Here is a 26,854-nt window from a genome sequence, read left to right on the forward strand (position 1 = left end):
ATTTTGGGGGGAAGGGGGGATACCATGGCATCTCATAAGAAATGCTAAAATCTTTTTCTTTGAGGAAAAACTCTCTAGGGGCATTTGGGTGGCTCAGTGGGTTAAGCCTCTGCCTTCGGCTCAGGTCATGATCTCAAGGTCCTGGGATGGAGCCCCACATCGGGCTCTCTGCTCCACGGGGAGCCTGCTTCCCTCTCGCTCTGCCTGCCTCTCTGCCTACTTGTGATCTCTCTCTCTCTCTCTCTCTCTCTGTCAAATAAATAACTAAACTCTTTAAAAACATAACAAAACTCTCCAGCATTTTTATTTCTTAGCACACAGTTTCCACACTTTATTTCCCTCTTGTTCATGAGGGCCTTGTACACACATGTAAAGAAGGGCGTTAAAGGATCTTCAGAAACACATAATAAATGGTACTTTTTAGGAGCCTCACTTAAAACAGACCGAATTCATAAAAGTTCTTACTTACAAACTAGGTGATGATTCTTTGTTTGAACATAGAACCGCCATAATGTTTTTGTAGATAATGGCCTTCTCTGGTGTATTCAACTAAAATATTTTTCCATCTTTAGGATTTCATTTATTTCTAAGAACAATACTCTTTTGTCACTTGCGATTCCAGGATAAAAATAAGCCTAGCGTCCCCTACTGCTTCTCTCCACAGCCTATGTTTTCCATTGTGCTCTTGAAGGTAACCACACCTTACTTCTGTCTGAAGTGTTCAGGGGTTCATTTTACACTGTCAAGTCTGGTGTTGCTCATGTTTGCATTTGATATATGGACAACAGGACACAAAAAAGCCTTCACGTTGTACTCACATTCTGAAGTTCCTAAACTAAAGCAGGGTGGGGATTCCTGGAACCAAAGCAAGGTGGGGCTTACTAAAGCAAATTAGGGGAAAGTTCAGCCCTTGGGCACAGAGGTCTGAGATGAAGTTCTGCACACTGTTCTTTGTTGTTGTTTTTTTAAGAAGGGAGATTGTTCACTTTTTTTAAGATTTTATTTATTTATTTGACAGAGAGAGGGAACACAAGGAGGGGGAGTAAGAGAGGGAGAAGTAGGCTGTGGAGGCCGAGAAAAATTTAAGGCCATCCCACCTTAGGTTTAGCCTTAGCATAAGTACAGCCATCTTAGCTCCGGCAGCCATCTCAGACCTCTGTGCCCAAGGGCTGAACTTTTCCCCTACTTTGCTTTAGTAAGCCCCACCCTGCTTTGGTTCCAGAGACCCCCCACCTTGCTTTGGTACCAGGAATCCCCACCCTGCTTTAGTTTAGGAACCCATAAATACCCCTGCCTTAACTAAGCTCGGGGTCCAAGTCCCTACTCTTCTGTGTTGGGTATACTTGGGCCCAAGCTTAAGCTTGTTGAATAAACCCTCATGTGATTGCATCAGTGTTGGCTCCTTGGTGGTCTCTCAGACTCGAAAACTCGGGCATAACAAGGCTTCCCGCTGAGCAGGGAGCCCAGTGTGGGGCTTGATCCCATGATCCTGAGATCATGACCTGAGTCATCCAGGCACCTCATGCACACTGGTATTTAACAAAGCCCGTGTCAGGGTCTTCACAGAATTTTATAAGTACGTGTTCTTTAAGGACAAATACATTAAATAGTTGTCTAACTGTATCTTTCTAGCATTTATCTCTTCTTTTGAGGATACAACAACTGCAGGCAATTTACTTAGTTTAATTTTGTTTAAGTATTTTCGAAACATTTCTGTAATTCCTTCCAGAACATGACCTATAGAAAAGTAAGCAAGTTAGAAAAAAAAAGAAAAACAACAACAACAACTGAACATAGCTAAGAAGGATATTCTGTTGCTTATTAAACTCCTTAATCTGGTTAAATCGAGGAAAGAATGGGTAATGGTGTCAGATGGTCTCCCATCTTTTCATATTTTGTTGTTTTTCATATTCTGTTGTCCAGCAGTAGCAAAATTTCTTACCTTGTTTTTAAATTCCTCAGTTATCTGGTGATACTTCTTTAGTCCTGTTTTACTTCTTGACCATTGCCCCAGGTCCAAATTTCTTACACCATGCTGTGATTTTATATTCAAGTGAATGGCTTGTGGGCTCCATGGTGCCCTCTTGTCCTGCAGACCATGAGATGGTCACATAGTATCCTTCTTATTATCATAGAGTGACCTGCTCTCACCTCCTCCCTACCTGGCACCCCCAAAGCTGGTACGAAAAGGAGAAGCCTGAGGAACCACCTCCTATCTCCCCCCCACACACACCCTAGGATTTTTCCTTTCCTATGATCAGAATCTAATTGCCATAGACTAAATTTTTGGGCAAAATGGGACAGGGTGGAAGAGTTTCAATCCTGCAAAGCCCAACCTCCAGGAGAGTGTTAGGGAGTTATCAGTATCTCCTATTCTAGCTGATAAAGTGGGTGTTTCTTCTCTGATACCATCACCGGAAGGATTTTCAATGACATCTGTAATACCAAATTATCATTTTGTTAATTGTTCCTTAAACTCCATAGAGCATCTTATTTATTTGAAAGCACAGAAAACTGCCCCATGCTAGAGAAGTGTAGAAGATAACATTTGCAGGCTATCAGCTTACTTGTATTTTCACTTATTGATTTCTGTCCTCATGCATTTTTGATGCCTGTGCTTAAAAAAACTATTTTCCTTTGGAATTAGATGATAAATATACCATCTTTTCGGATGAAGGTATCTGAAACCAATTTTAGGGATTTCTGGTGAAGTAACAGAAAGCGGTAAGTCCTTACCCTATGTATATTGTTTTAAGTAAGAATAGAATGTAGGAAGAAAAAATGGTTGGATTCCTTTAAATAGTCTTCTGTTATTTTTTTCTTGCTTTTGCCAGTTGTAAGAAAATAAAATTTTAAGTTTTAAATTTTTCTCAAAGCCTACCTTGGGCTTTTGAAGTGATTAATAATACCTAACCATAGAGTCTTATTTAATGAAAGTGTAAGACCCCTGAGAAAGTTAGAGAAAAGGAGGAACTGCGATGCTATAACGTTTTGATTTACTATTAAACAGCAAGCTTTTAAGTTTTTCCAGGTCCTTGTAAACCTCTGCTGTGGCTGCCCCTTATTTCTTCTGCAGGTAAATCCAACATATGCAGATTTTGAATTAGAGCAGATTACCTAAATTTGGAGATAATAAGCATAACATACCCTACTTCCTCTCTCCAGATGCCTTTTTATAAGGGGAAGCCCCTCTTCCCTGATTTCCATATTACAAAATACATTCTTCTGCATTATGTGTATTGTCAGAGGTAGTGGAATAAATCTATCTATCTATCTATCATCTTTTTTTTAAGATTTTATTTATTTATTTGACAGACAGAGATCACAAGTAGACAGAGAGACAGGCAGAGAGAGAGGGGGAAGCAGGCTCGCTGCTGAGCAGAGAGCCCAACGCGGGGCTCAATCCCAGGACCCTGAGATCATGACCTGAGCTGAAGGCAGCGGCTTAACCCACTGAGCCACCCAGGCGCCCTCTATCTATCATCTTCAACTAAAACTGTCACACTAGAAATACGATATTTTTTTGGTAAATAAATTTGGTGTCACTTGATGTTCTTTCCCTGTATGTCTTTGCTTCTTGCTTCATTTTACTTAAGGGAGCTCCGAGCCTGTTCCTATGTCTTCAAACACCCTACTCACCAAGTAAACATTTATTAACAATTTTGTTAACAATGAAAAAATTTAGCACAGAATAAAATATTCAGATGGCTTATTTAGGAAACACTGATGTCAAGCTGATATTTGTGATTGGCAGGAGGGATCTTTGTTGTGATATGACTTGCGTTTTCCAATTTCGTTTTTTTTTTTTCTCTAAGCGATAAAAACAAAATTAATACGTTGAATGGGAGAATCAAAAATACATTTTAAAAACTTCCAGGGTAAAATGATGACCCCCAATTGGTAAGAGTTTGTGAAGCAAGTGGAATAATAAAAGGAAGTTCCATGAGTTAAAAAAGAAAGGAGGAATGGAAGAAAGGATAAAGTTTCTCTCTAAGGGGTCTAGCTCTTGTGAACGTGCCTTGGCTGCTGAAGTTAGACCATATCAAAAGATTTATACAAACCCAGGAGTCATTCTCCCACGGCTCTTGATCTTTGTGTTTAGTTCTGGGTGCCATAGTTTAAGAGGACTAATTAATTCCAAATATGTCCATAATAGCCAATGTATGTGGTCTAGTTAATGAAGAATACGGAAACAGTGTCAGAGGAGGCATGGCTCAAGAAATTGGGATTTTTATTTAAAAAAGAAAAGACACATGGCCATTTAAAAATAACTCCAAAGGCTTGAACCAGGATCAAATTGCCTGAAGTTACACAGGGAGACAGATCTGGCTCCGTGTAAGGAAATCACTTCTAACTTTACACCTATTCTTAAATTGAATGATCTGCCTTCAACCAGAGACTGGAGGCCTAGAATAATCTTTCGAGAAGAATTTATATCCTGGGTGGGAGATTGGAATAAAAGTCAAATATAAGAGTTTGTATTTTTTATTATTTTTTAAAGATTAATTTATTTTAGAGAGAGAGAAAGAGCACAAGTGGGAGGAGCAGAGGGAGAAGAAAAGAGAATCACAAGCAGACTCCACAGTGAGCATGGAGCGCAAGGGGAGAGCTCGATCTCACGACCCTGAGAACACGACTCTAGCCAAGAGCAAGAATTGGGTGCCCAACTGACCGCACCACCCAGGCACCCCACCAGTCAACTTTTTAAAACTCTGTAGGGTGGACAGCCACATGCAAAAGAATGAAATTGGGCCATTTTCTTACACCATACACAAAAATAAACTCAAAATGAGTGAAAGACCTAAAGGTGAGACAGGAATCCATCAGAATCCTAGAAGAGAACATAGGCAGCAACCTCTTTGATCTTGGAGGCAACAACTTCTGGCTAGACACGTCTCCAAAGACGAAGGAAACAAAGGCAAAAATGAGCTATTGGGACTTCATCAAGATAAAAAGGTTTTGCAGAGCAAAGGAAACAGTCAACAAAACCAACTGACAGAATGGGAGAAGAGATTTACAAATGTTTTATCAGATAAAGGGCTAGTCTCCAAAATCTAGAAAGAATTTATCAAATTCAACACCCAAAGAACAAATAATCCAATCAAGAAATGGGCAGAAGACATGAACAGACATTTCTGCAAAGAAGACATCCAGATAGCCAACAGACACATGAAAAAATGCTCAACATTGCTCAGTATCAGGGAAATGCAAATCAAAACCGCTAAGGGAAGAGATACTACTTAACATTGGTCAGAATGGCTAAAAGTAATTAAGTCAGGAAACAACAGAGGATGCAGAGAAAGGGGAACCGTCTTAGACTGTTGGTGGAAATGCAAGCTGGTATAGCCACTCTGGAAAACAGTGTGGAATTTCCTCAAAAAGTTGAAAATAGAGCTATCCTATTACCCAGCAATTGCACTACTGGCTATTTACCCCAAAGATACAAATGTAGTGATCCAAAGGGGCATGTGCACCTGAATGTTTATAGCAGCAATGTCCACAATAGCCAAACTGTGGAAAGAGCCCAGATATCTATAGAAAGATGAATGAATAAAGAAGATGTGGTGTATACATAATAGAATATTACTCAGCCATCAAGAAAAATGAAATTTTGCTATTTGCAACAACATGGATGGAAGTAGAGGGTATTATGTTAAGCGAAATAAGTCAGTCAGAGAAAGACTATCATGATCTCACGCATATGTGAAATTTAAGAAACAAAACAGGATCATAGGGGGAAGGAGGAAAAAATAAAACAAGATGAAATCAGAGAGGGAGACAAACCATAAGAGACTCTTAAACACAGGAAACAAACTGAGGGTTGCTGGAGGGGAGGGACTGGAGGCTGGGGTAACTAGGTGATGGGCATTAAGGAGGGCGCATGATGTAATGAGCACTGGGTGTTATATAACTGATGAACCACTGAACTCTATCTCTGAAACTAATGATGCAATGTGTGTTAATTAATTGAGTTAAAATAATAAAGTTAAAAAAAAAACAAAAAAATAAATAAAACTCTGCAGGGGTGCCTGGCTGGCTCAGTCAGTAGAGCATGTGACTCTTGATCTCTTGTAAGTTTGAGTCCCATATTGGGTGTAGAGATTACTTAAAAATAAAATCTTAAATATAAAAGTTTGGAAAGAATTATGATTTTTATGTTGTTATTATTGTGATAGATATCACCAGCAGTGATATTGAAACTTCCTGGAAACTTTTGGGTGTGGAATTCCACTCAGTAGGGAAAGCACAGTGACCTTGTCTTGAAACAGTGACACAAAGCCATTGTTTGCATAAAAACCATCATGCAGACTTAGAAATCTGACTTCTTGGTCTTAGGCAAACTAATACAAAAGTCATTTATTTTACAGCTAGCTACAAGCAGTGAGTAAAGCTAGATGCAGGGCATGTTTCTAAGGTTAGGGTGTTAGAATGAATCGGCAGAGGTTGTCATGTTGTGAAACACTCCCCAGCTCTGCAGTGTTGGTAAGAAGCAAGCTGGAGCCGGGGGAGGCAGTCGTATTGCAGTTTTAATGAGCTCCTACTGTATGCTTTCATGTTTGTTGTGATTTGGTTAATGAAATAAACAACACCCGTCTCCCGCCCCCCTCCCCACCCCGCGTCCACTCCCCAGGAATTCATGTACTTTACATGTGATCGATCAGTGATACATTCTGGGCTTGTCCTCTATATTTAAATGGCTTTAAATGCAAATATAAAAACAATTGGTTGAAGTGTTATCTCAGCGTTTGCTCCTTTCCACCTTACCATTTCATATTGCCATTGATACTACAAAGGAGTAAATCGTTTTTAAAAGGGCTTGACCCAAAAAAAAAAGGGGCTTGACCAATATTTTCCAAGTGTCCCATTTGAGCCACTGATAATTTTTAAAAGTACATTACATGCAGTAGCATTTTGTTAATTGAGGAGGTTATTTGGAAAATATTACCTATGAGCTATGTTCTGGGTGATTTATATTCATCACTTTGTCTTCTTTTGTAGGTCTTTTGAACAGCATCTAATTCCATGAAGTCATTAAGCAAGTTTAGGCTACGTTCCATAGACTCTCAAATCTTTTGGCTGTTTCCTCTTCTCTGCCTACTACAAACCTTGTTTCTTGCTTCTGATCTTTGTGAGGATGGATGCCATGACCATTGTCCCTTGAGGTCAGAATGACAAGAACAACCACATGAATTTCTGGATCAAAAGTCAACAGATGAAATCCATATGCTACTAGGCACTGACTCTCCTTCTCATCATGAGTAAGTCCACTCTCATTTAAAAGTTGATGGATTATTAACTTTAGAGTTCCAGAGTAAAACATGCAGTTTTATGTCGTGGTTTTGAAGTGATTTTAGAGCAGGTCATAATGTGTGAATACCCTATCCTGAACATTTTATTCAGTACTCTGAGTAAATTTCATAATCCAAATGGTTCAGTAATTTCAGGTTTAAAAATTGAAATGCTTGAAACAGACCCTACTGCATCTCAGTATGTTCTGGCCTTTTCTACAAATGATCATTTAGTACAAACACAACATCTTAGCACATGCCAAGGAAACACAGAATGAGGGTTTTCAGAGTAGCTGCGTATTGTTGCTTTGACATGAGGGTAATACCAGCCATCAACATAGGTGCCAGGTGGTACAGGACTAGAACACTACATCTGGGAAGACTCATGGAGAGAGGCTTCCCTGATGTGGCCACGATGACCTGGGGCTGGAGATTGCACACGACTGGTTTCCATTTGTGTCCTCCCCACATTGATCAGCTGCTTCACATTTCTGAACTTTTCAGTAGAGGAAAAACATCCAAGGTTGAATTTACTGTAATGGCTTGATGGGAAACATATGTTTAACTCAAGACGATGTTGCTCTTTTTGAGTAGTGGTTTTGTATTTAGCTATTAGCTTTGTTCTCTGGTTATCTGTTTAAGTTGAAGTCTTAGTGTGCCTGCAGGTTCATTTTTAGGTTTTTTTTTTTTTTTTAAGATTTTATTTATTTGACAGACAGAGATTGCAAGTAGGCAGAGAGGCAGGCAGAGAGAGGAGGAAGCAGGCCCCCCGCTGAGCAGAGAGGCTGATGCAGGGCTGGTGGTCCTGGGATCATGACCTGATCCTGGGATCATGACCTGAGTTGAAGGCAGAGGCTTTAACCCACTGAGCCACCCAGGTGCCCCCATTTTTAGGTTTTATTCAATAAGCCTAGCAAATGAAAAACTACATTTTCTGGATTGTTTTTGATTATTAAAGCTCAATACTCTCATACAGCTCTTATTGATTTTGTATTTGAAGGTGTGATTTGCATAAATTATGTTCAGGTTTATCCTTTGCAATTTTAAATTTGGCTTTTCGTGCCAAGTTTCAAGTTCTTTTCTCGAGGACTGGCTTGTGGGGTTGATTCTCTCATTTGTGATCTTGTCCTATTAAATTCCTTATGGGAAAGACCTTAACCAGTTTAGCTTTGTCCTGTGTCTGGTTCTTCCTGGGACTGACCCTGTACCACCTCCTGACCTACTTTAACAGGCTTCATTATCCCAAGTAAGACAAGATGGAGCCATGTGGATGACCCGGGGGTAAGAACTTCAACAATGAAGAGTAGAAAAAGGAGACATCTGCTTGGCTAAGTGAGTTTCTGGCTAGAGGTGTGGCTAGATTTTGTAAGGGTACAAGTATCTGAGATCTTTTCTCTTTGGGGCTTTCAAGGTTTTCAGAAATCTGGCACCCTATTACATATCCCATCTTATTTCCCACAATGTTTCTTAGGGATGCTAAAGTCTAATTTTAGCTATCACTGGGTTCCAGTGGGATGTTGCTAGAAATGCCCACATACCATATAGCTCCAATCTTGATTTTTATGAAGAGGGTATTATAGAAATAATGAACTAATATTAGTAACATAATCGTGAGGAGAGATTGTAACTGATAGCTTCAAGTCTAGGTAAAATATTGAACTTCTTTAAAAATTTCAGGAAGCATTTAGTTAACTTGCAAAAGTAAGTTTATTGAAGCATGAAAACAATTAGAGCAAAGTTGTTATTTCAACTTTTTCAAGAGTGTTCTAGTAAGAAAAGAAAAGAGGATGCGAAAAAATTGCTATTTCTGGATGGAAACTCTTCCTGAAGTTATCCAGAAAGATGGCAGGATTGATGTGATTTCTTCATTCGTGTCCTTCCATTTTTCTCTGAAAGACACTCTTGCTGATCTGGAAATTGCTTATTTCACTTTCACCTCAGACACGTTGCTCACTTGAGATGAGATGACTTTGCCATCCACCATCTCCTCCACGATGGTCTTTGTCACCCTGGTCTTGTTTGGATCTGAAAGTCACAGAATCACAATGTCAGTCTGGAAACGATCACAGAAACCCAGATCAAGAGACATTAGAATGCATTCTTTAAGTAAGTCCTCTCGGGTTAAGATTTTGTAAACAGTAGTATATGCTTTTTATAAGACAAGAGAAGCATGCCTTTACTTTTAAATTATAAGATGATCATGAACATTAAGGAGTGTTTACCTCTTCCTTGGCCAGAACAACTTCCAGATCTTGAGTCACCAGATCCCATGTTTCTGGATCCTGTACTTCTGGATCCCGAGCTTCTAAAATCAGATCCTCCAGAACCACAACCCCTAGAGGAAAAAAAGAATTGTTTTCCTTTGTAGTTTGCGAAGGTGGGAGAAACCCACCATGCAGGGGGCTCTCCATGATGAAGGTAAATATTTTTGGATTGGACTGAGTCTCTGTGACTTTGTATCATCATCATCATCATCATCATCATCATTATTATTAAGATGGGCATGGAGCCCAACACAGGGCTTCAATGCATGACCCTGAGATCAAGACCTGAGCTAGGATCAAGAGTCAGATGCGTAACCAACTGAGCCACCCAGGTGCCCCATTGTGACTTTTTAAACCAAGTCCAGCCCCCAGACCCCTTTCTGGTTTCATAACAGAAGTACACCAAGGAATGCACTGAGTGGGTTCATAACTTTCACTCACCCTCCCTCCCCATCGAGCAGGCGGCGGTAGGTCTCAATCTCCATCTCTAGGCGGGTCTTGATGTCCAGAAGTTGCTCGTACTCTGCGTTCTGACATTCCGTCTCGCCCCGGATCTGGCAGATCTGCTCCTCCAGTCCGCTGATCTTCATCTGGATTTCTGACAGCTGAGCCATATAGCCAGCTTCTGTGTCAGCCAGGGTTCCCTCCAGGGAGCTTTTCTAAGAGAAAAAGCAAATCAAAGCCTCGTGATGCAAAATTCCCTTTTTATAAGGTGCTAAAAGAAGTACACCTTCAAGTGACAACTTACGGTGTTCTATCATTGGTTCCTTATTTTTTGTTGGCGTAACTGTTTTTCTTTAAGCTGAATCTTCTACGGAAGTATATGATCTTGAACTGGAATGTTTATGCTTTCTATAACCACAAGCGAGCTCTCCTAATGCTGCTTTCATTATGTGCCAAGTGGAACATCTTGGCAAAGAAAGAACACGGGATCGCTTAACTGCCCGTTGGAGATGTTGCAAACCTCTTTGCACTTACCATGGCCATTTGGGACTGAAGCTCAATTTCCAGAGCTTGCAGAGTACGTTTCAGTTCTGTTATCTCATTCTTGGCGGAACTGGCTGCCCCAGCATCTGTAGAAATTTGTGCTTGCAGCGATGCACTCTAGAGAAAAAGCAAATGCTGTCAGGGCAGGCTGAAGGACTGGGAGGAGGTGGCTTGCATGTGACCGCGGGCTCGGGCATCCAGCAGTGATAATCTACCTGTTTGTTGAACTGCTCCTCAGCCTCGCGGCGGTTTTGCTCAGCCAGCTCCTCATACTGCGCCCTCATGTCATTCAGTAACTTGGTCAGGTCAGTCCCTGGGGCAGCATTCATTTCCACGGTCACATCCCCTCCGGAACTTCCTTGCATACTCTTCATTTCCTAGCGTGAAGAGAAACACCAAGGTGATAAAAAGAGGAAAGCAAAGACTTCTTAAAATGTGCATAGCCAACCAAAAAATTGAAACTAGGACACTAAAGGCTACCCCCACTTCCCACTAAATTCAGATATAATTTGCTCATGACTCCTTTTCTCCTCCATCATAGGTGTTGGAAATCCATTTAGAGAAAACTTATTTTATTTTTACAGAATGATGTGGGGTAGGCCAGCGTCTTTTAATAACATGGAATGTGTCCCTACCTCCTCGTGGTTCTTCTTCAGGTAGGCCAGCTCCTCGGTGAGGCTCTCGATCTGCATCTCCAGATCAGAGCGTGTCATGGTCAGGTCATCCAGAACTTTCCGCAGGCCATTGATATCAGCCTCCACGGCTTGCCGGAGATATAGCTCATTCTCATACCTGGAAAGGACAACAGTAGGACAGGACAGAGCATTTCAAAGTCCATCAATTCTTGCATAGTGAAGAAAAAGATTTTTCCTCTGAACTGTTGGTTTATTTATGTAAGCTCTACACCTAACGCAGGGCTTGAACGCACGACTCTGACCGAGATCAAGAGCTCCATTTTTCTCTGACTGAATCAGCCACACACCCACTTCTGAGCTATTTGATGCAAAAAAGCTACTAAGTTTTCTCTTAGGAATTATATCCCTGGAACGAAAATTGTGAACTGAGTATTAATTCTATTGACGGCTAATATTTTTTAGAACAAAAATTTCATCCTTAATTTGCCTCTCTTTTTGTTTCCTTGTCGGAGAGGAGTGTTGGTTTTTAAAATTTGCTCTTGGAATGTTTGTAAATTTAGGTCTTGATCCCCTAAAACATAGTTCTTTAAATTTAGAATAAGTGAAACAGATTGCTTTTTATTTCTCCTACAACATTTGCAAGTCTTCTCTTTTCTTACTTCATTCTGAAGTCATCAGCAGCCAATCTGGCATTGTCGATCTGCAGAACGATCCCAGCATTTTCAATAGTCGCAGTAATGATCTGGAAAAGGCAATAATAGTGAATGCATCATGGATACTTTTTACCTGTGTCTGCATGCCCCTCTGTGAGGGTAGATGTCCTTTGCATTGGCTTTTAAAAGTAAATTGCTCTGAAAACTTGCTTAGTAATGACATCTTTATTGATAATCTGGTGTTGTTGCACATCTTTCTACAAAAAGGTAAGAGTTTTCACATTCACTGGAATAGGTATGAAACATTGTTTTATAGAGCACAGCCCTCTGCTTATTTCTGTTGCTTTGGAGAATCAGTTAATCTATAAATTCTTTCAGAAAATAGTACAAAAAATGAATTTTACTTCTAAAAAGTCTTTAAAAAATATTTCCCATACAATGGTGGCTAAACATTTCAGATTCTGCTCACACAGTATTTGCACCAGATTTTCTAGGAAGAAAAATAGTTGTAAAGATGATTTAAATATAGCAAGACACCAAAATATGTCAACTTGCCAGAATTAATCCGAAAACATTAGATAAAGCTAGTGTTGACTCATTGCCACCATTCTTATATGTACCTGTTAATTTGCTGTCTTGCATTATATAAATTTTGCTGTTATGTAGAAATACTCAAATTCGAGATGCAAACAGATAATTAGTATGGTTGGATGTCATATACAGTACTGTCATAGTTAAAACGTACCAAGTCCCATTTTACATGTACAAGAAGCAAATATGTCTTTAAATAATTCCTTGACTTGAAATCTTCATTACGGTATACGGTCTGAATAAGAGCAAAAGATACAGAAATAATAGAAACCCGGTAGTGGATAGTGGCTCACCTGGTTCCGGAGATCTTCAATGACTGGATAGTACTTGCTGTAATCTTTTCCAGATCCACCATCTCCAGATCCAGGCCCAAATTTCTCATACCACTCCCTGATTTTGTTCTCCAGATCAGTATTGGCCTCTTCCAGGGCTCTGACCTTGTCTAGATAACTGGCCAGGCGGTCATTGAGGTTCTGCATGGTTTGCTTTTCACCTCCCGAGAAAAGGCCCCCATCGCCAACACCACCTCCCATACCACCGCCCATTCCACCGCCATAGCTGTAGAATCCTCCGCTAGCACCGCCACCAATTCCAGACCCCCCACCAAAGCCAGAACCCCCACCAAAGCCAGACCCCCCACCGAAGCCAGAACCCCCACCGAAGCCAGAACCCCTACCAAAGCCAGAACCCCCACCAAAGCCAGAACCTCCTCCAAAGCCAGCCCCAGAGCCTGGAGTTCCTCCCAAACCACCCCCTCCTGAGCAGCTACCAACCCCCCCACCAAAGCTACCTCCAAAGCCACTGGTCGATCCCCCACTCAGGCCACAGCTGCCGGTTCCTCCTCGGAAGCCCCGGGCAGAGCCACCCCCCAGACCACATCTGCTTCCACTGCTGAAGCTGCTCCCACCAGCAGACACCCTGACCAAGCCACTGCTTCCAGCCCTGGAAGAGGAGACTCGAGAAGAGCAAGACATGGTACTCCTGCAAATGTTTAGCTCGTTCTGCGGAAGAGGAGAGGTGATGCTGAAGCCCGTATTTGCAAGCTGTCTTTTTGGCCCTTATATACACACTTTCAGGGTGTTGCTTTTCTGTGTCACTTCTTAATCCCTATTACAGTTTTGCTAATCCGCAGCTGGAACCCACTCTACTGGCTCTTTTTCTGAAGCGAGGTCAGAGCCTTAGGGCATTTACTCTATCAAGAAAAAAAAATGAGGTGGAGCAAAACCAAAAACTTTTTTTTTTTCCCTCCAGAATTACAGTTTTAATCTTTCAGAGGTTTCGATGACTTAGAATTCTTTCCTGAAAGTGTAATTCTATTCACTTTGCTTCATGATTTCCCAACTGGAGAACACATCCCCAGATTAGCAAATGCAATTAAAATACTTAATACAATGAGAATGGAAATTTCCCAACAAACTTCTAACTTTTGTTCATATTATCTTCTTAAAGTTGAAATTAGCTCTAGCATCAGCATTCGTTTTAGGTTTACTATTGTCCTTCTCTATGATCATTTCAATCCCCATATTTCTAAGGGTATGTTTGTATTGAAGTTTTCTTTGTGTTCTGAGATCAGATTAGGTATTTTCACTGTTAAAAAGAAAGAATTAAATATAATAGTTTTTCCTGCATGTACTATTAGGTCTCAGCATCATGCTTACTTGAGCAGAGAATATCCTGGAAAGACTAGAAACAGTTTTAGATGGGGGTTCATTGTCACTGACATGATGGTACCAAGATGCTTTTCTTTCTGATTAAATTCGAGCCTGAGATGGTGATAGCAACTTCCTTTTTTGGAGTCAAATCTTAAGAAACTAAGATGATGCTGATTTTATCTTTGTTTTAAAGGTGTTTGGAGAAGGGGATCTGAATCCACTTCTGCTAACCAATGTTATGCCTAGAGTCATTTTGCAGATACTAAAATGTGGAATTCCCCCCCGTCTGCTTTCTGCTCATATTTTTTCTGTTTTGGTTGAAAAGATATTTAGTAAAGATACGATAACTAATGTTATGACTGGGATCATTTTACAGATACCAAAATCTAGAATCCTCCCCAGTTCACTTTCTGCTTCCTGTTTTTCTGTCCCTTTGTACTTTACATTACTTCCGTTTGCCTCTGCTAGTAGTTTCTCTGGTTTAAAAGTTTTGGTTTTTGTTTTTTGGGTTTTTTGTTTGTTTTGTTAAGACGTTCCTATATGATTCCCCTTACATGAAGTACCTGGTGTTGTCAATTTCAGAGACAGTAAACACAACTGAGTTGCCAGTGGCTGGGTGAAGGGGAAATGGAGAGTTGGTTAATGGATATAGAGTTTCAGTTTTGCAAGATGAAAAGAGTTCTGGAGGTTGGTTGCAGAGCAATATGAATGTACTTAACAATACTGAGCAGACACAAATGTGAAGATGGTAAATTTTGTTATGTTCACTTAACCACAATTTTTAAAAAGCATCTTTTAAAAAAAAAAGATTTTATTTATTTATTTGACAGAAAGAGACAGCAAGAGAGGGAACACAGCAGGGAGAGTGGGGGAGGGAGAAGTGGGCTGCCTGGGAGGCGGGGCTCAATCCCAGGACCTTGGGATCTCCACCAGAACCAAGCCGAAAGCAGATGCTTAATGACTGAGCCACCCAGGCCCCCCTAAAAAGTAACAACAACAACAACAACAACAAAAGCGTAGATGCTTTTAAAACCTTTCTTGGCCTCAGCTTTATGCTCAGGTAGCTGACTTTTGCTTATTTAAACCAGTTTTTATCTTGGCAGTCTCTTTAAACTGTATGTGTGCTTTCATCACCATCAAGCCTTTGTCATCCTGCATTCTGCCTTCTGTTCATTTCTCCTTGGACTGCCTTTGATTGGGACACACTATTAAATAGGTGATAATTCCCTTTGCTGTGTAGCTCTTCAGGAATTAGTTTTTACACTTGCCTGCCCTATCTTCTTTCTCTTCTCTCTCTTTCTTTCTATCTTTCTATCTGACAGAGAGAGAGAGAACACAAGTGGGGGAGTAGCAGGCAGAGGGAGAGGGAGACACAGGCTCCCTGCCGAGTAAGGAGCCCAACCTGGGGCTTGATCCCAGGACCCTGGGATCATGACCTGAGCCAAAGGCAGTTGCTTAACCCACTGAGCCACCCAGGCGCCCCTATGCCTTATTTTCACAGCAGTGGTGTGTTACCATTCTTCTGTGGAGGGTACCATCTCTCTAAGGCCAAGGAGGTGCTTTATAAACTTTAAATTGTTAAGCTGGGAGTAATTCTCATCACACCCTTTTAAAGGTAGGTAAAAAATGCACCAGCGTTAAGGAATGTTGGTCATCTTGCCTCACTCCTCCCCAGAGCTGGGAAACCAGGGAAGCCTAAGCACTAGTGATTAATGGTGTGATGGTAAATGCTGGAGATAAGAAAAAAACCACTGGGCTTTTCTTCCCTTTCATAAATGTATGAAATGTAATCTTTCCACGTTCACAGAGGCTAGCATTTGCCTAAAGGAAGGTCTAAAGAAAGGGACAATAGCTAAATGAAAGAAAGCTAATTGAAATGGGGAAATTTCAGAGCCTGGGTAGAAAGAGCTTTATGTGGAAAGAATGAGAAAAACCAACATTCAGCAGCATCTCTGATCTCCGAAATTTGCTTGAGACTTGTGTTTTTAGTTGTCATGTGAGTTGTATCTTTTTCATTTTGGTGGCTTTACTAACCTTCTATTTGGGGATATCTGGATTGTTCTGGTGTCCACTGAAGAAGCTTGTGATGACTAAGGTATTCCATCTTCTGACCTATTTTTTTTTTTTAGCTTTCTTCTTGATATAGCTTTTAATGCTGACACATTTCTTTTTTGTTTTTAAAATTGAGATTCAAAATTAAGTTCTTTTTAAAAAAATTTTTAATAAAAATTTAAAAAAAGATTTTATTTATTTATTTGACACAGAGAGAGAGATATCACAAGTAGGCAGAGAGGCAGGCAGAGAGAGAGGGGGAAGCAGGCTCAATGCTGAGCAGAGAGCCCGATGCAACACTCAATCCCAGGACCCTGAGACCATGACCTGAGCTAAAGCAGAGGCTTAACCCCATGAGCCACCCAGGTGCCCCCAAAATTAAGGTCTAAGATGCTTCTCTGATACTCTAGAGTTACTGCTGGGAAGGGTATGTAATAAATAAAACAACCATTACTACCTCAAATTCCTTGCCTAATGAGGCAGTGTATGAACTCACAGGATTTTCTTCTATTCATTATTATTAATTTACATGCATTTTTAATGCTTTCTTTCTGTGGATCTATGCATTTCCTTTTAAATGGGTAGACCTATCAAACAGACTCATCTTAATTCTATGATTAGAAATTCTATGAAAATTCTTAATTCTATGATTCACAAACTCTAGAACACTGGTGTTTAGTGGATTGAAGGGTTTTAATCACATGTGTAAATATAATTCTGTTCTTGCTTGAGGTGTTAGAATTCTTTTTTTTGTTTTAAGATTTTATTTATTTGACAGGGAGTGAGAGTGAGAGAGTACAAGCAGGGGGAGCGGCAGATGGTGAGGGAGAAACAGTCTCCCCACTGAGTAGGGAGCCCGACAAGGAGCTCTATCCCAGCACCCCGGGATCACGACCTGAGCTGAAGGCAGACGTCCAACTGACTGAGCCACCCAGGCGTCCTAGAATTCTTTAGTAAATACTGGTCCCCAATGTTTTAAGACCTCCTCCAAATTTAATACTTACTCTTTTTATTTGAAATAATGACTTGCCAAAGCTCACAAATTAATTCTTGCCATTTCTTTCATTTGTAAAATGAAAGCTTCAAGAATCTGGTGAGTTTCCAGTGAAACATAATGTTCAGAGATGCCAGCTTCAGTGCCTGGCGTCCTGGAGTTGTTCAATATAAGATCCTTTCAAAGAAATAAAGTGAACCCCTGATGACCAGGCTCCCGGTTCAATGCTGCCCTTAGTTATATAGTGCTTTGAATAGTTTCTTGTTAGCAGTTCATTTTACTTGTAAAGAATCATGTAAATGATGGTTCATTATAGAATAAAACCTTTGCAATGAGTGCAGGATGATGTGCAAATAATAACCATGACATTTTTTGTCAGATAGATTACTAGTATTTATTTTTATTTAAATAAATATTTTATTTATTTATTTTTCAGAGAAAGATACCACAAGCGGGGGAGCGGCAGGCCGAGGGAGAAGCAGACTCCTCGCTGAGCAAGGAGCCTGATGGGGGACTTGATCCCAGGACTTTGGGATCATGACCTGAGCCGAAGGCAGATGCTTAATGGACTGAGCTGCCCAGGTGCCCCTGTGCATCCAAATTTTACTACCTTTCAAGACCTGCCTCTTTTTGAACACTTTTCTTGCCCCACCTACCAACTCCTAATTTACCAGCTTCCCTACCTCTCCACATCCTTTTCTTTTGTTCTTACACTTTCTACCACATTACTTGCCACTTAGCTATTCTTTTATTTTTCCTTAAAATTAAAAAAAAATGGGAGGGTACCTGGGTGGCTCGGTTGGTTAAACATCTGACTCTTGATTTTAGCTCAGGTCATGATCTCAGGGTCATGAACTCAAGTCCCACATTGAGCTCTACCCTCAGGGTGGAGCCTGCTTAAGATTCTCTCTCTCCCTCTGCCCCTCCCCCTGCTATCCCTCCTTGGCATGCATGCTCTCTCTAAAAACAAAAACAAAAACAAAAGGAACATATTCATTGCAAAAGCACTTAAACATAGTTTTTCTTTAAAGATTTTAAAATGGTACAAGTAGTACATTTTTTCAGAAAAATTGGAAAATTCACATGAACATGCAGCAGAAAATAAAGATCACTCACGTTTCCACTACCCACAAACAGCCACTGTTCACATTTTGTTGTACATCCTTCCAGATTTTTAGTAAGCATGTATGTAATTTGTGAATAATTATTTTCTTACGAAAGTAGATGATCCTGCATTCATTGCCTTGAAACTCTAATTTTTCATTTCTCAAGAGATGACTGACATCTTTTCAGGCCAATACACCAACTCGAACATTCTTACTAGCTGCATAACATGCCTTCAGTGGACCTTGATGTGCGTTTGGTAACAGTCTATTGATTCTTTGTTGTGGGATATTTTATTATGTCTGGTTTTTCACTATGATAAGACACAGAAGGATGGGCATATAATAAATAACTGTCCTAGGAATGGAACTCCAGGTTCTAAGAACATGCTCTTTTCTGAAGGGCCTTTGATTCTATTGCTGAATTGTTGCCAATCTCACTCTAACAATACATTTGTGCCTTTTCTCTACACCCTCGCTAAAATAGGTATTACCACTAAACAAAACAGAACTGTTGTGATGTCCTTCTTTGAATATGAGAGATCTTGGGCATGGGGCACTTTTTTGTTTGTTGGCCATTTATATTTTATGAATCGCTTATGTGTATCACACGATGGTTACCTTTTACTTAAGCATCTGTTCATGAATTTATAGACTGGGATATCAGTCATATATGTCATATATGACAAGGACAGTGAAAACCCCTGGTACTTTGTGGCATTGCTGAAAATTTAGGCGTAAAATGGTTGGCTGTTGGCTCCTTTCTGCATCCAGACTCCAAGAATGTGGGCTAAATAAAGTTCTTATCTTCTTGGGTGGATGGGGGATGTGGCAGGTAGACAGGCAGCGTTGGGGGCAGTGGTTAGGGAAGGGAAGTTTGGCGAATAGGAGGCTGAGGATGAGTTGGGCCAGCAAACCAGGTTGTGGATTCTTGGAACTACCAATTTCTTGGGAGTTGGCTGGTTCCAGAATCCTCTCTTAATTTTGGACAGAGAAGACATCTGCCAGCAGGTGGCGCCAAACTGCAGCTAAGACAAGATTGAAACCGTGTAGCCCAAATCTGGTGTCCCTTGGCTGGCTGGGGCAGATTCCCCTGGCGGGGCGGGGGGGTTGGAATGGATTTTGACCACGTTTTACCAAGGTTTAAAATGTTTTCTTTTAATTTTGTGTTTCTCACTGTATATTGCTTTTCTTTATACGGATCTCTCTTTCCCTTCATGCTTTCGTAAAAGAGAAATCCTCTTTAGATTTCTTTTGGTTAGCAAAATCAGGTACAAATATATGTCCTCCATAAAAGGGAAGTGGTATAACCGTGAGTTTTTGAAAAGGGGAAACTTGTTTTCACTTATGATTCTATTATTTATTATTCAATTTATTATTATATTCATTTGCCAATTATTATATTGTTTTCTTTTTATGATTCTATAAATTATCATCCTTTTACTGTCTTATTTTATTATTCTATTCTGTCATTTATTTTATTGTTCTTTTATTATCTTGTTAGTTTATATTTTACATACCAGTAATAAGTCAATTTTTATCAGTTATTATTTGAACATCTTGCAAAAAACCACTCTGCCAGATCTTAGGGCATAAAATTGACAAGTTGTAGTCTCTGATTTTAGAGAACTTATGTATAATTTTTGTTGTATTTTATATGATCACAGCAAATCTTCTCTTATGTAATTTTCACAATGTTAAGAAAGTGTCAGAAAAATAATTTACTTTTTTTTTCCTACTGCGAAACAATAGAGCTTATTTGCTGTCCCAGTGGTTGACCTAGTTGTAGACACTTGGTTGCTGCTGGCTGATTTATCATCTTCCCTTGTTTACAGACCGTTGCCCTAGTTAGAAACCCTGTTTCCATGTAGCTTGGTCCTAGAAGCTCACACCACCTTCTGTCACAGACTTGTAGCCATATCCTCCTACCCAGTGACAGAAACTGATTCTCTCCTAGTTTTGCTGCTGAAGTTCTCTGTTGCAGTCCCCTGCGCAGACCATGACCCCATAGGTTCTCTGCCTCCAAATACCTGTGCCATTTCCATATGTCCAGTCGCCCAATCGCCCATCATCATGTCCAATTGCCTAAATTTCTTTTAACCACCAACTGTTGGGACTGATGTAGGAGCTGCTGGAAAGGAGAACATCGTGTTCCTGCTGTCGGGCCTTCAAGTTGTCCTAGAGCACTAATGTTGTAAGTAGGGCTATCTGTTCTGTATTAAATCCAACAAATTTTTATTGAGCCCTTATTCTTTGACAGATACTGGGCTGGGAAACAGGGCTTTGTGTTTGTCAATCTACAGAATATCTGCTCAGCTACATGTGGTTAAAATTGGCTGTGGTGGAACTTTATGTAACTATTTATGACCTTGTTTCCATAGGAAAATGTATTCAAGGTCCAAAAGGTCTGCATGGAGTGTTGCCTCAAGAGCCACATTTTTTGTACTTCCAGCTCCCCAGTCACTATCTGGCTGTGTACCAGCTGTAGGATGCTGAGAAAATTACTTAAATCTTTGTACGATGGTTTTCACATGTGTAAAATGAAGACAATGGCTCCTACATCATAGAGTTACCGTGAGGACTGGAGAAGGTATAGTTGTAAAGAACCAGGAATAATACTTGGCATATGGCAAATATGAAATGTTTTAGTCAAATAGAAAAATGTATTAAAAAACCTTTTGGGGGGCACCTGGGTGGCTCAGTGGATTAAGCCGCTGCCTTCGGCTCGGGTCATGATCTCAGGGTCCTGGGATCGAGCCCCACATCGGGCTCTCTGCTCCGCGGGGAGCCTGCTTCCTCCTCTCTCTCTCTGCCTGCCTCTCTGCCTACTTGTGATCTCTCTCTGTCAAATAAATAAATAAATAAAATCTTAAAAAAAATGTTTAAAAAAAAACCTTTTGGAATTCAAGGCCCTCTTGAAGACTGCTTTTGTTTTTTGAATTGAAGACTGCTTTTGTTTTTAACAACACATTAATGTAATTAATAACCATTATGTCTTCGTTCATTTAAAAAAAAGTCCTGGGATTTTTTAAAAAAAGATTTTACTTATTTATTTGACAGAGAGAGAGACCACAAGTAGGCAGAGAGGCAGGCAGAGAGAGAGAGAAGGGGAGGCAGGCTCCCTGCTGAGCAGAAAACCTGATGCGGAGCCCTGAGATCATGACCTGAGCTGAAGGCAGAGGTTTAACCCACTGAGCCACCCAGGTGCCCCTTAAAAAAAGTCCTGGGATTTTAACCCTGGGACTAGTTACCTAAAAAATAGAAAGCAAGATTATGTGTATGTGGCAATGCATTATTTTTTACTTTAAAAGTCCCATAAAACAAATACCTATGAGAAAGGTTGAGGAGTGTGGGTTTCTTGCTTGACTCATCCATTCTTTAATTGTTGGATAATATTTGCTGTAGTCTTTGGCTGGACCAAATCCCTATTGATTTTGATTTTCAAATCAGCAGCTTGTTGATGCTGTATCCTGGGAACTGAGGTTCCAGATGGTATACTTTTCACATGGGAAAAGCCCACCATTGCAGCCTCCAGTCTTTCTATCATGACACCTGCCTTAACTGTAGGTGTGTTTATCACCATGGAAACCTATACTTACACCTACACCACTATCTCCAATCTGTGCTAAGTATCATTTCTCAAAAGTTTGTTCTAATGATTCATCATGTTCAAGGCCTTTTGCTCCTTTAAATAAGACATCATTTTCTTGTCTAATCTCTCCTGCTATTCCTTCTGGCATTTCCACATCATTTTTGCAGTTTTCAACCACACTTTTACATGTCAATGAAATCTAAGTAATAATTATCAGAGTTGTTAGAGGCAGTCAGGACATTCCACAAAGAAGGAAACTGAAGCTTGAAAGTTATGTTTTCCCAAAACAAATGCACAAATTAAAAAAAAAAAAAAAAAGAAAGAGAGAGACAAACTAAGAAACAGACTCTTAACTATAGAGAACAAACTGGGGGTTACCAAGGGGATGGGGTGGGAGATGGGAGAAATAGGTTGAGGGGATTAGGAGTGCATTTGTTGTGATGAGCACTGCGTCATACGTGGAACTGTTGAATCACTGTATCACACACCTAAAACTAATATAGCACTGTATGCTAACTACACTGGGATTAAAATTAAAAACTTAGTAAGAGTTAAAAATTTATGTTTTCCTTTACGTAATACAATTTGTTGGTGCAAATTGTAGAATTTCCAGGGTTGGAACCTGGGTCTCTTGATTCTGCCCAACACTTGTTTCATTATATCGAATGTTCTTTGTCGACCTGCTCTCCTCATGGTTGTCACCTTCACTGTGTGTCCCTGACATACATTTACCTCGAAGAGATCCCAGGCTAAAAAGGGTCACACCTGAAGGGAATGAAGTTTATGAGGAAAAAAAAACCCACGAATCTCCTCATTTCTAGCAACCCTTAATGTGAAATTCAGTGTTCCCACCTTAAATTCCGTCCCTTTGGAGCAGTTTAAAAATTATCATTGGGTATTTTTATAAAATATTTTTATATTTTATAATGTTTTCTTTCTTTGAGAAAGAAAGAACCTGAGAGAGGGAGAGAAGGAGAGAGGTGTGTTAAAGCAGTTTTTTAAAATTAAAATTTTAAACCTTTAATTTTAATTTTATTTTTTTTAAATTTTAAACCTTTTAATGACCAATATTTTCTTATCATTAACCCTAATTCTGTCAGCTTTGAGATATTTACTGTGAAACAAGTTTGCTGAAAGTTACAGTTAAGCAAAACTTCCCATGAAATCTACCAATATTCCTGTGACTCATGGACAACCACACTTGTATCATTAATCTAGAAGCATTCGGTTTTTGCTTTAGTGAATTCTTTTCCTTTTTTAAAAAGATTTATTTATTTATTTGAGAGAGAGCAGGGTGGGAGGGGCAGAGGGAGAGGGAGCGAGAATCTCAAGCAGACTCCACAATGAGCCCAGAGTCACCCCCCGAGGCTGGATCTCATGACCCTGAGATCATGGCCTGCACAGAAACCAAGAGTCTGAAGCTTAACTAGCTGAGCTACCCAGGTGCCCCTAGTGAATTCTTCTTAATGAAATGAATATAATTTACTTTCTGTTCATTTCCTATTGATTGGTGGCATAAAATGAAACATCTTAAGTCCATATTGAAGAAAAGTTTCTGTTAGTTTTTGTGTCTCCCCATATATTTTAAGACCTTTTGCATAAAATCACCTTTTGTGGAATAAGTTTCAAGGGATTGAGGTTTTTGAAGTCCTTGCCAAATTAATAAGGTAGTGTGTTGGGTGTGGAAAGAATTGGACTGGCAATTTGGAGACCTGAGTCCAAGACCATACTGCCCCTTAATTACTTTGAGACGGAGGACAAGATGAGTAACACCTCTGAGTCAGACTCTTGGTCTGTAAATGGGCATCACGCTTCTTATCTTCTAGGGTTTCATGAAGATCAAATTCTTGTTATCTTGTATCTTGTATCTATACATTAAAATATCTTGTATCAATATATTACAATTCTAAAGTGACCTATAAACATAATGTACAATCACCATTTAATTAATTAAGATGCTAGTGTTTGTTCCTTGAATTCTATTTCCAGGTTTTAAGAAAAACTGATATTCAAGGTGAGGAGGGATGGAGGAGTGAGTTTTATGTCTGGAGGATGAGTTTGGGTTTTTTTTTTAAAGATTTTATTTATCCATTTGACAGACAGAGATAACAAGTATGCAGAGAGAGAGAGAGGGAAGCAGGCTCCCCGCCACGCAGAGAGCCCAATGTGGGGCTTGATCCCAGGACCCTGAGATCATGACCTGAGCTGAAAGCAGAGGCTTTAACCCAGTGAGCCACCCAGGCGCCTCTGGAGGATGAGTTTTTAATATCAGAGTTAAGTAAATACCTACTCGCATCTTCTTTTTCTTTGGGTTTCTAGACCTAGAAACTAAACTGTGGCAAAGGTTAAAAAATGCTCTTTTTCTGATATTTCAGAGACATGATTATCTGTATTGACTGAATTTCCTGTTTTTGCTTTAATGGCCTGGAAAATGGTTTCAGTGCATGTAAATTTTTATTAAGGTTGCCTTATTTCAAGTATTCTCTCTCTCACACACACATACACACACACCCCTATCCCTCTAATATAGTCAATGCTCCCAAACACTATTAAATCCCTCTGATCCTGGTGGAGATTTAGGTCCATGCCCGGGGGTAATTATTTCCATCTTCTGCTTTATGTGGGAACCAAGGGGCCTTCTGTGAATGTGTAGCACGTCTTCTCTGTGGCTAACGTGTTGGTTATAAGACAGTGCAGGTCAGTGCGGACCTGACAGGTGTTAAATATGAAAGAAAGTCTCTAAGATAGAACTCACTTTAAGAAAAGATGGCTTCAGGGCATCTGGGTGGCTCAGCTGGTTGAGTGATTGCCTTCGGCTCAGGTCATGATCCCGGAGTCCCCGGATCGAGTCCCCCATCTGGCTCCTAGCTCAATGGGGAGTCTGCTTCTCCCTCTGACCTTCTCCCCTCTGATGCCCTCTCTCACTCTCTCTTTCTCAAATAAATAAATAATATCTTTTAAAAAAATAAAAAGAAAAGAAAAGATGGCTTCTACCATCAGCTACACTTGACTGCAGAGGCTGGATATCCCAAGGAGCATGGAGGTCTTGAGTGTGGACTGCTCACTCATTCATTCTGGCAGGTCAGGGGTAAGAGTTGTAGGGAGTGATTGCTCTGAGATGAATGCTGGAATGTCTTGGGGCTCTGCTGTGGGATCCCATAGGCAGTGAAGGGTTAACTCAGCAGGCTTAGGATGCCCAAACCCTGCACATTCCAAAAAAGGAACTAGCCCTTACCCAGAGTCTGAGAGATTACCTCTAAGCCTTGGAAGATCCTGCCTGATTAGAAGGCCTTTCTAGATGCCAGAGAGTTTATGTAACAATGGGATTTCTTGGGGGCGGGGGTCCTTGGGCTACCCTATATCAGGGTGGCCTCTGAAGGGGCTGGAAATTGAGTAACTAAGGTGTGTCACATGAGTCCCCCCGGCAACATAACTGACATTTCAGTAAAAACACTGGACATCAAGGTTTTGTGAGTTTCTCTTACTGGAAAAACGATATGTTGTCACAAGTCATTTCTGGGAGAAGTAAGTCCCAGTTTATATGATTCTACTGTGCTTCATCTCCTCTATACCTGGATTTTAATCTGTATCCGTTCACTATTAAAAAAAAAAAAGTAACCATGAATATAACAGCTTTTCTGAGTTCTGCGAGTCCTTGTGGGGAATCATTGAACCTGAGGATGGCTTTGGGGCCCCCAACACACCTACAGAGAGCAGAGCTCCAGGAAGAGAGGAAAGGGTGTTTGTTTCATTTTTCATTTTCCCATACAACTTCCAAGTCTTGTAGCATCTTGAGACTTGAGATTATGTGCAGCCTAATGCAGAGCATTAAATTACGGTGGATAAGGTCTGTATGTGGTTTCAGAGGTAGGGGTTAAAGAATTAGAAAAATTAGTGTGTAAGTGTTAAGGAGACTTCTCTGATACCTATATGTATTTTTTATGCTTCAAAGTTATTAAATCTCCTGGACAATTACAGGTCTATAGCTATGTTCTCTCAGTACTGTGTATAAATAAGCCCCTTTTTATGTCAGGCAGTGAGAGAGCTCTAATGAACCAAGGCAGTGATGTTCTTTTTTCCTTTCTGGAGAGCTTTCAGCTGCTTCTTGCCTGAGACATGTGTTCTAGCATGTTACCCACCGTGCTAGGTTGTACCTCCCACCTGAACAGGAACATCTTGGCCCCGCTGGGTGCCGTGTTCCTGCAGGCATGAGCCTCACAAAGGATAGGATTGGGAGCTGTGCCCTGTGTTTTCTTTACAGACTTGCCATTTTGCCAATGCACTCATTGGAATTAGGTCATTTTTTTCCTGAATGCTTTTGTTTTAGTTGGCTGATTTATTAAATTTCATTGTCTTATTGAAAAGTAGGGAGAATTATTGTTCACCTTTGAAAGGACTGATAATATTCTCTCTCTCATTCTGAGTACTGTGGGTGACTCGGAATCCCGGTGGGGACTCTGAAGCCTTTGGGGGAAACATGGACTTGATCATCTCTATGTTTTCCTACATCATTAAAGTTCTTGGATATCATGAATTTAATTTTTAGATCTTTATTTCTTCCTTATATTAGCCACATTTATTGTGGGCTTAATATGAACCAAACACTTTTCAACCTATATAATATATAGGTTGAAAATATGTGTGTGTGTGTATATATATATATTATATATATGTGTATATATATATTTACTCCTTGCAACAACCCTCTGGAGGAATTGTTATTATTATTATCACCATTTTACAGTAAGGAAATGGAGGGATAGGGCAGGTAGATAACTTTGTCAAAAACACACAGCTGGGGGGCGCCTGGATGGCTCAGTCAGTTGAACATCTGCCTTTGATTCAGGTCATGATCCCAGGGTCCTGGGATTGAGTCCAGCATCCAGCTCCCTGCTCAGCAGGAAGCCTGCTCCTCTTTCTGCCTGCTGCTCCCCATGCTTGTGCTCTCTCTCTCAAATAAATAAACAAACAAATAAATATCTTTAAAAAGCCCCACACAGCTAGAAATCGGTAGAAATTATTTTGCATTCAGACAGTTCAGG

General features: G+C 40.3%; 1 protein-coding gene across 1 annotated transcript; it reads right to left on the minus strand.

The window, feature by feature from the left end:
• Positions 1-9,210: 9,210 nt before the first annotated feature.
• Positions 9,211-13,393, minus strand: KRT24 (keratin 24). The gene is made up of 8 exons (XM_045985571.1): positions 12,713-13,393; positions 11,835-11,917; positions 11,176-11,332; positions 10,756-10,917; positions 10,532-10,657; positions 9,995-10,212; positions 9,512-9,624; positions 9,211-9,314 (listed from the first exon to the last, which is right to left on the minus strand). The coding sequence occupies exons 1-8, from the start codon at positions 13,391-13,393 to the stop codon at positions 9,211-9,213; spliced, it is 1,644 nt and encodes a 547-aa protein (XP_045841527.1).
• Between the last annotated feature and the right edge of the window lie 13,461 nt (positions 13,394-26,854).

This window comes from Meles meles, chromosome 18 (genome assembly GCF_922984935.1).
Source record: "Meles meles chromosome 18, mMelMel3.1 paternal haplotype, whole genome shotgun sequence".
Taxonomy (NCBI): Eukaryota; Metazoa; Chordata; class Mammalia; order Carnivora; family Mustelidae; genus Meles; species Meles meles.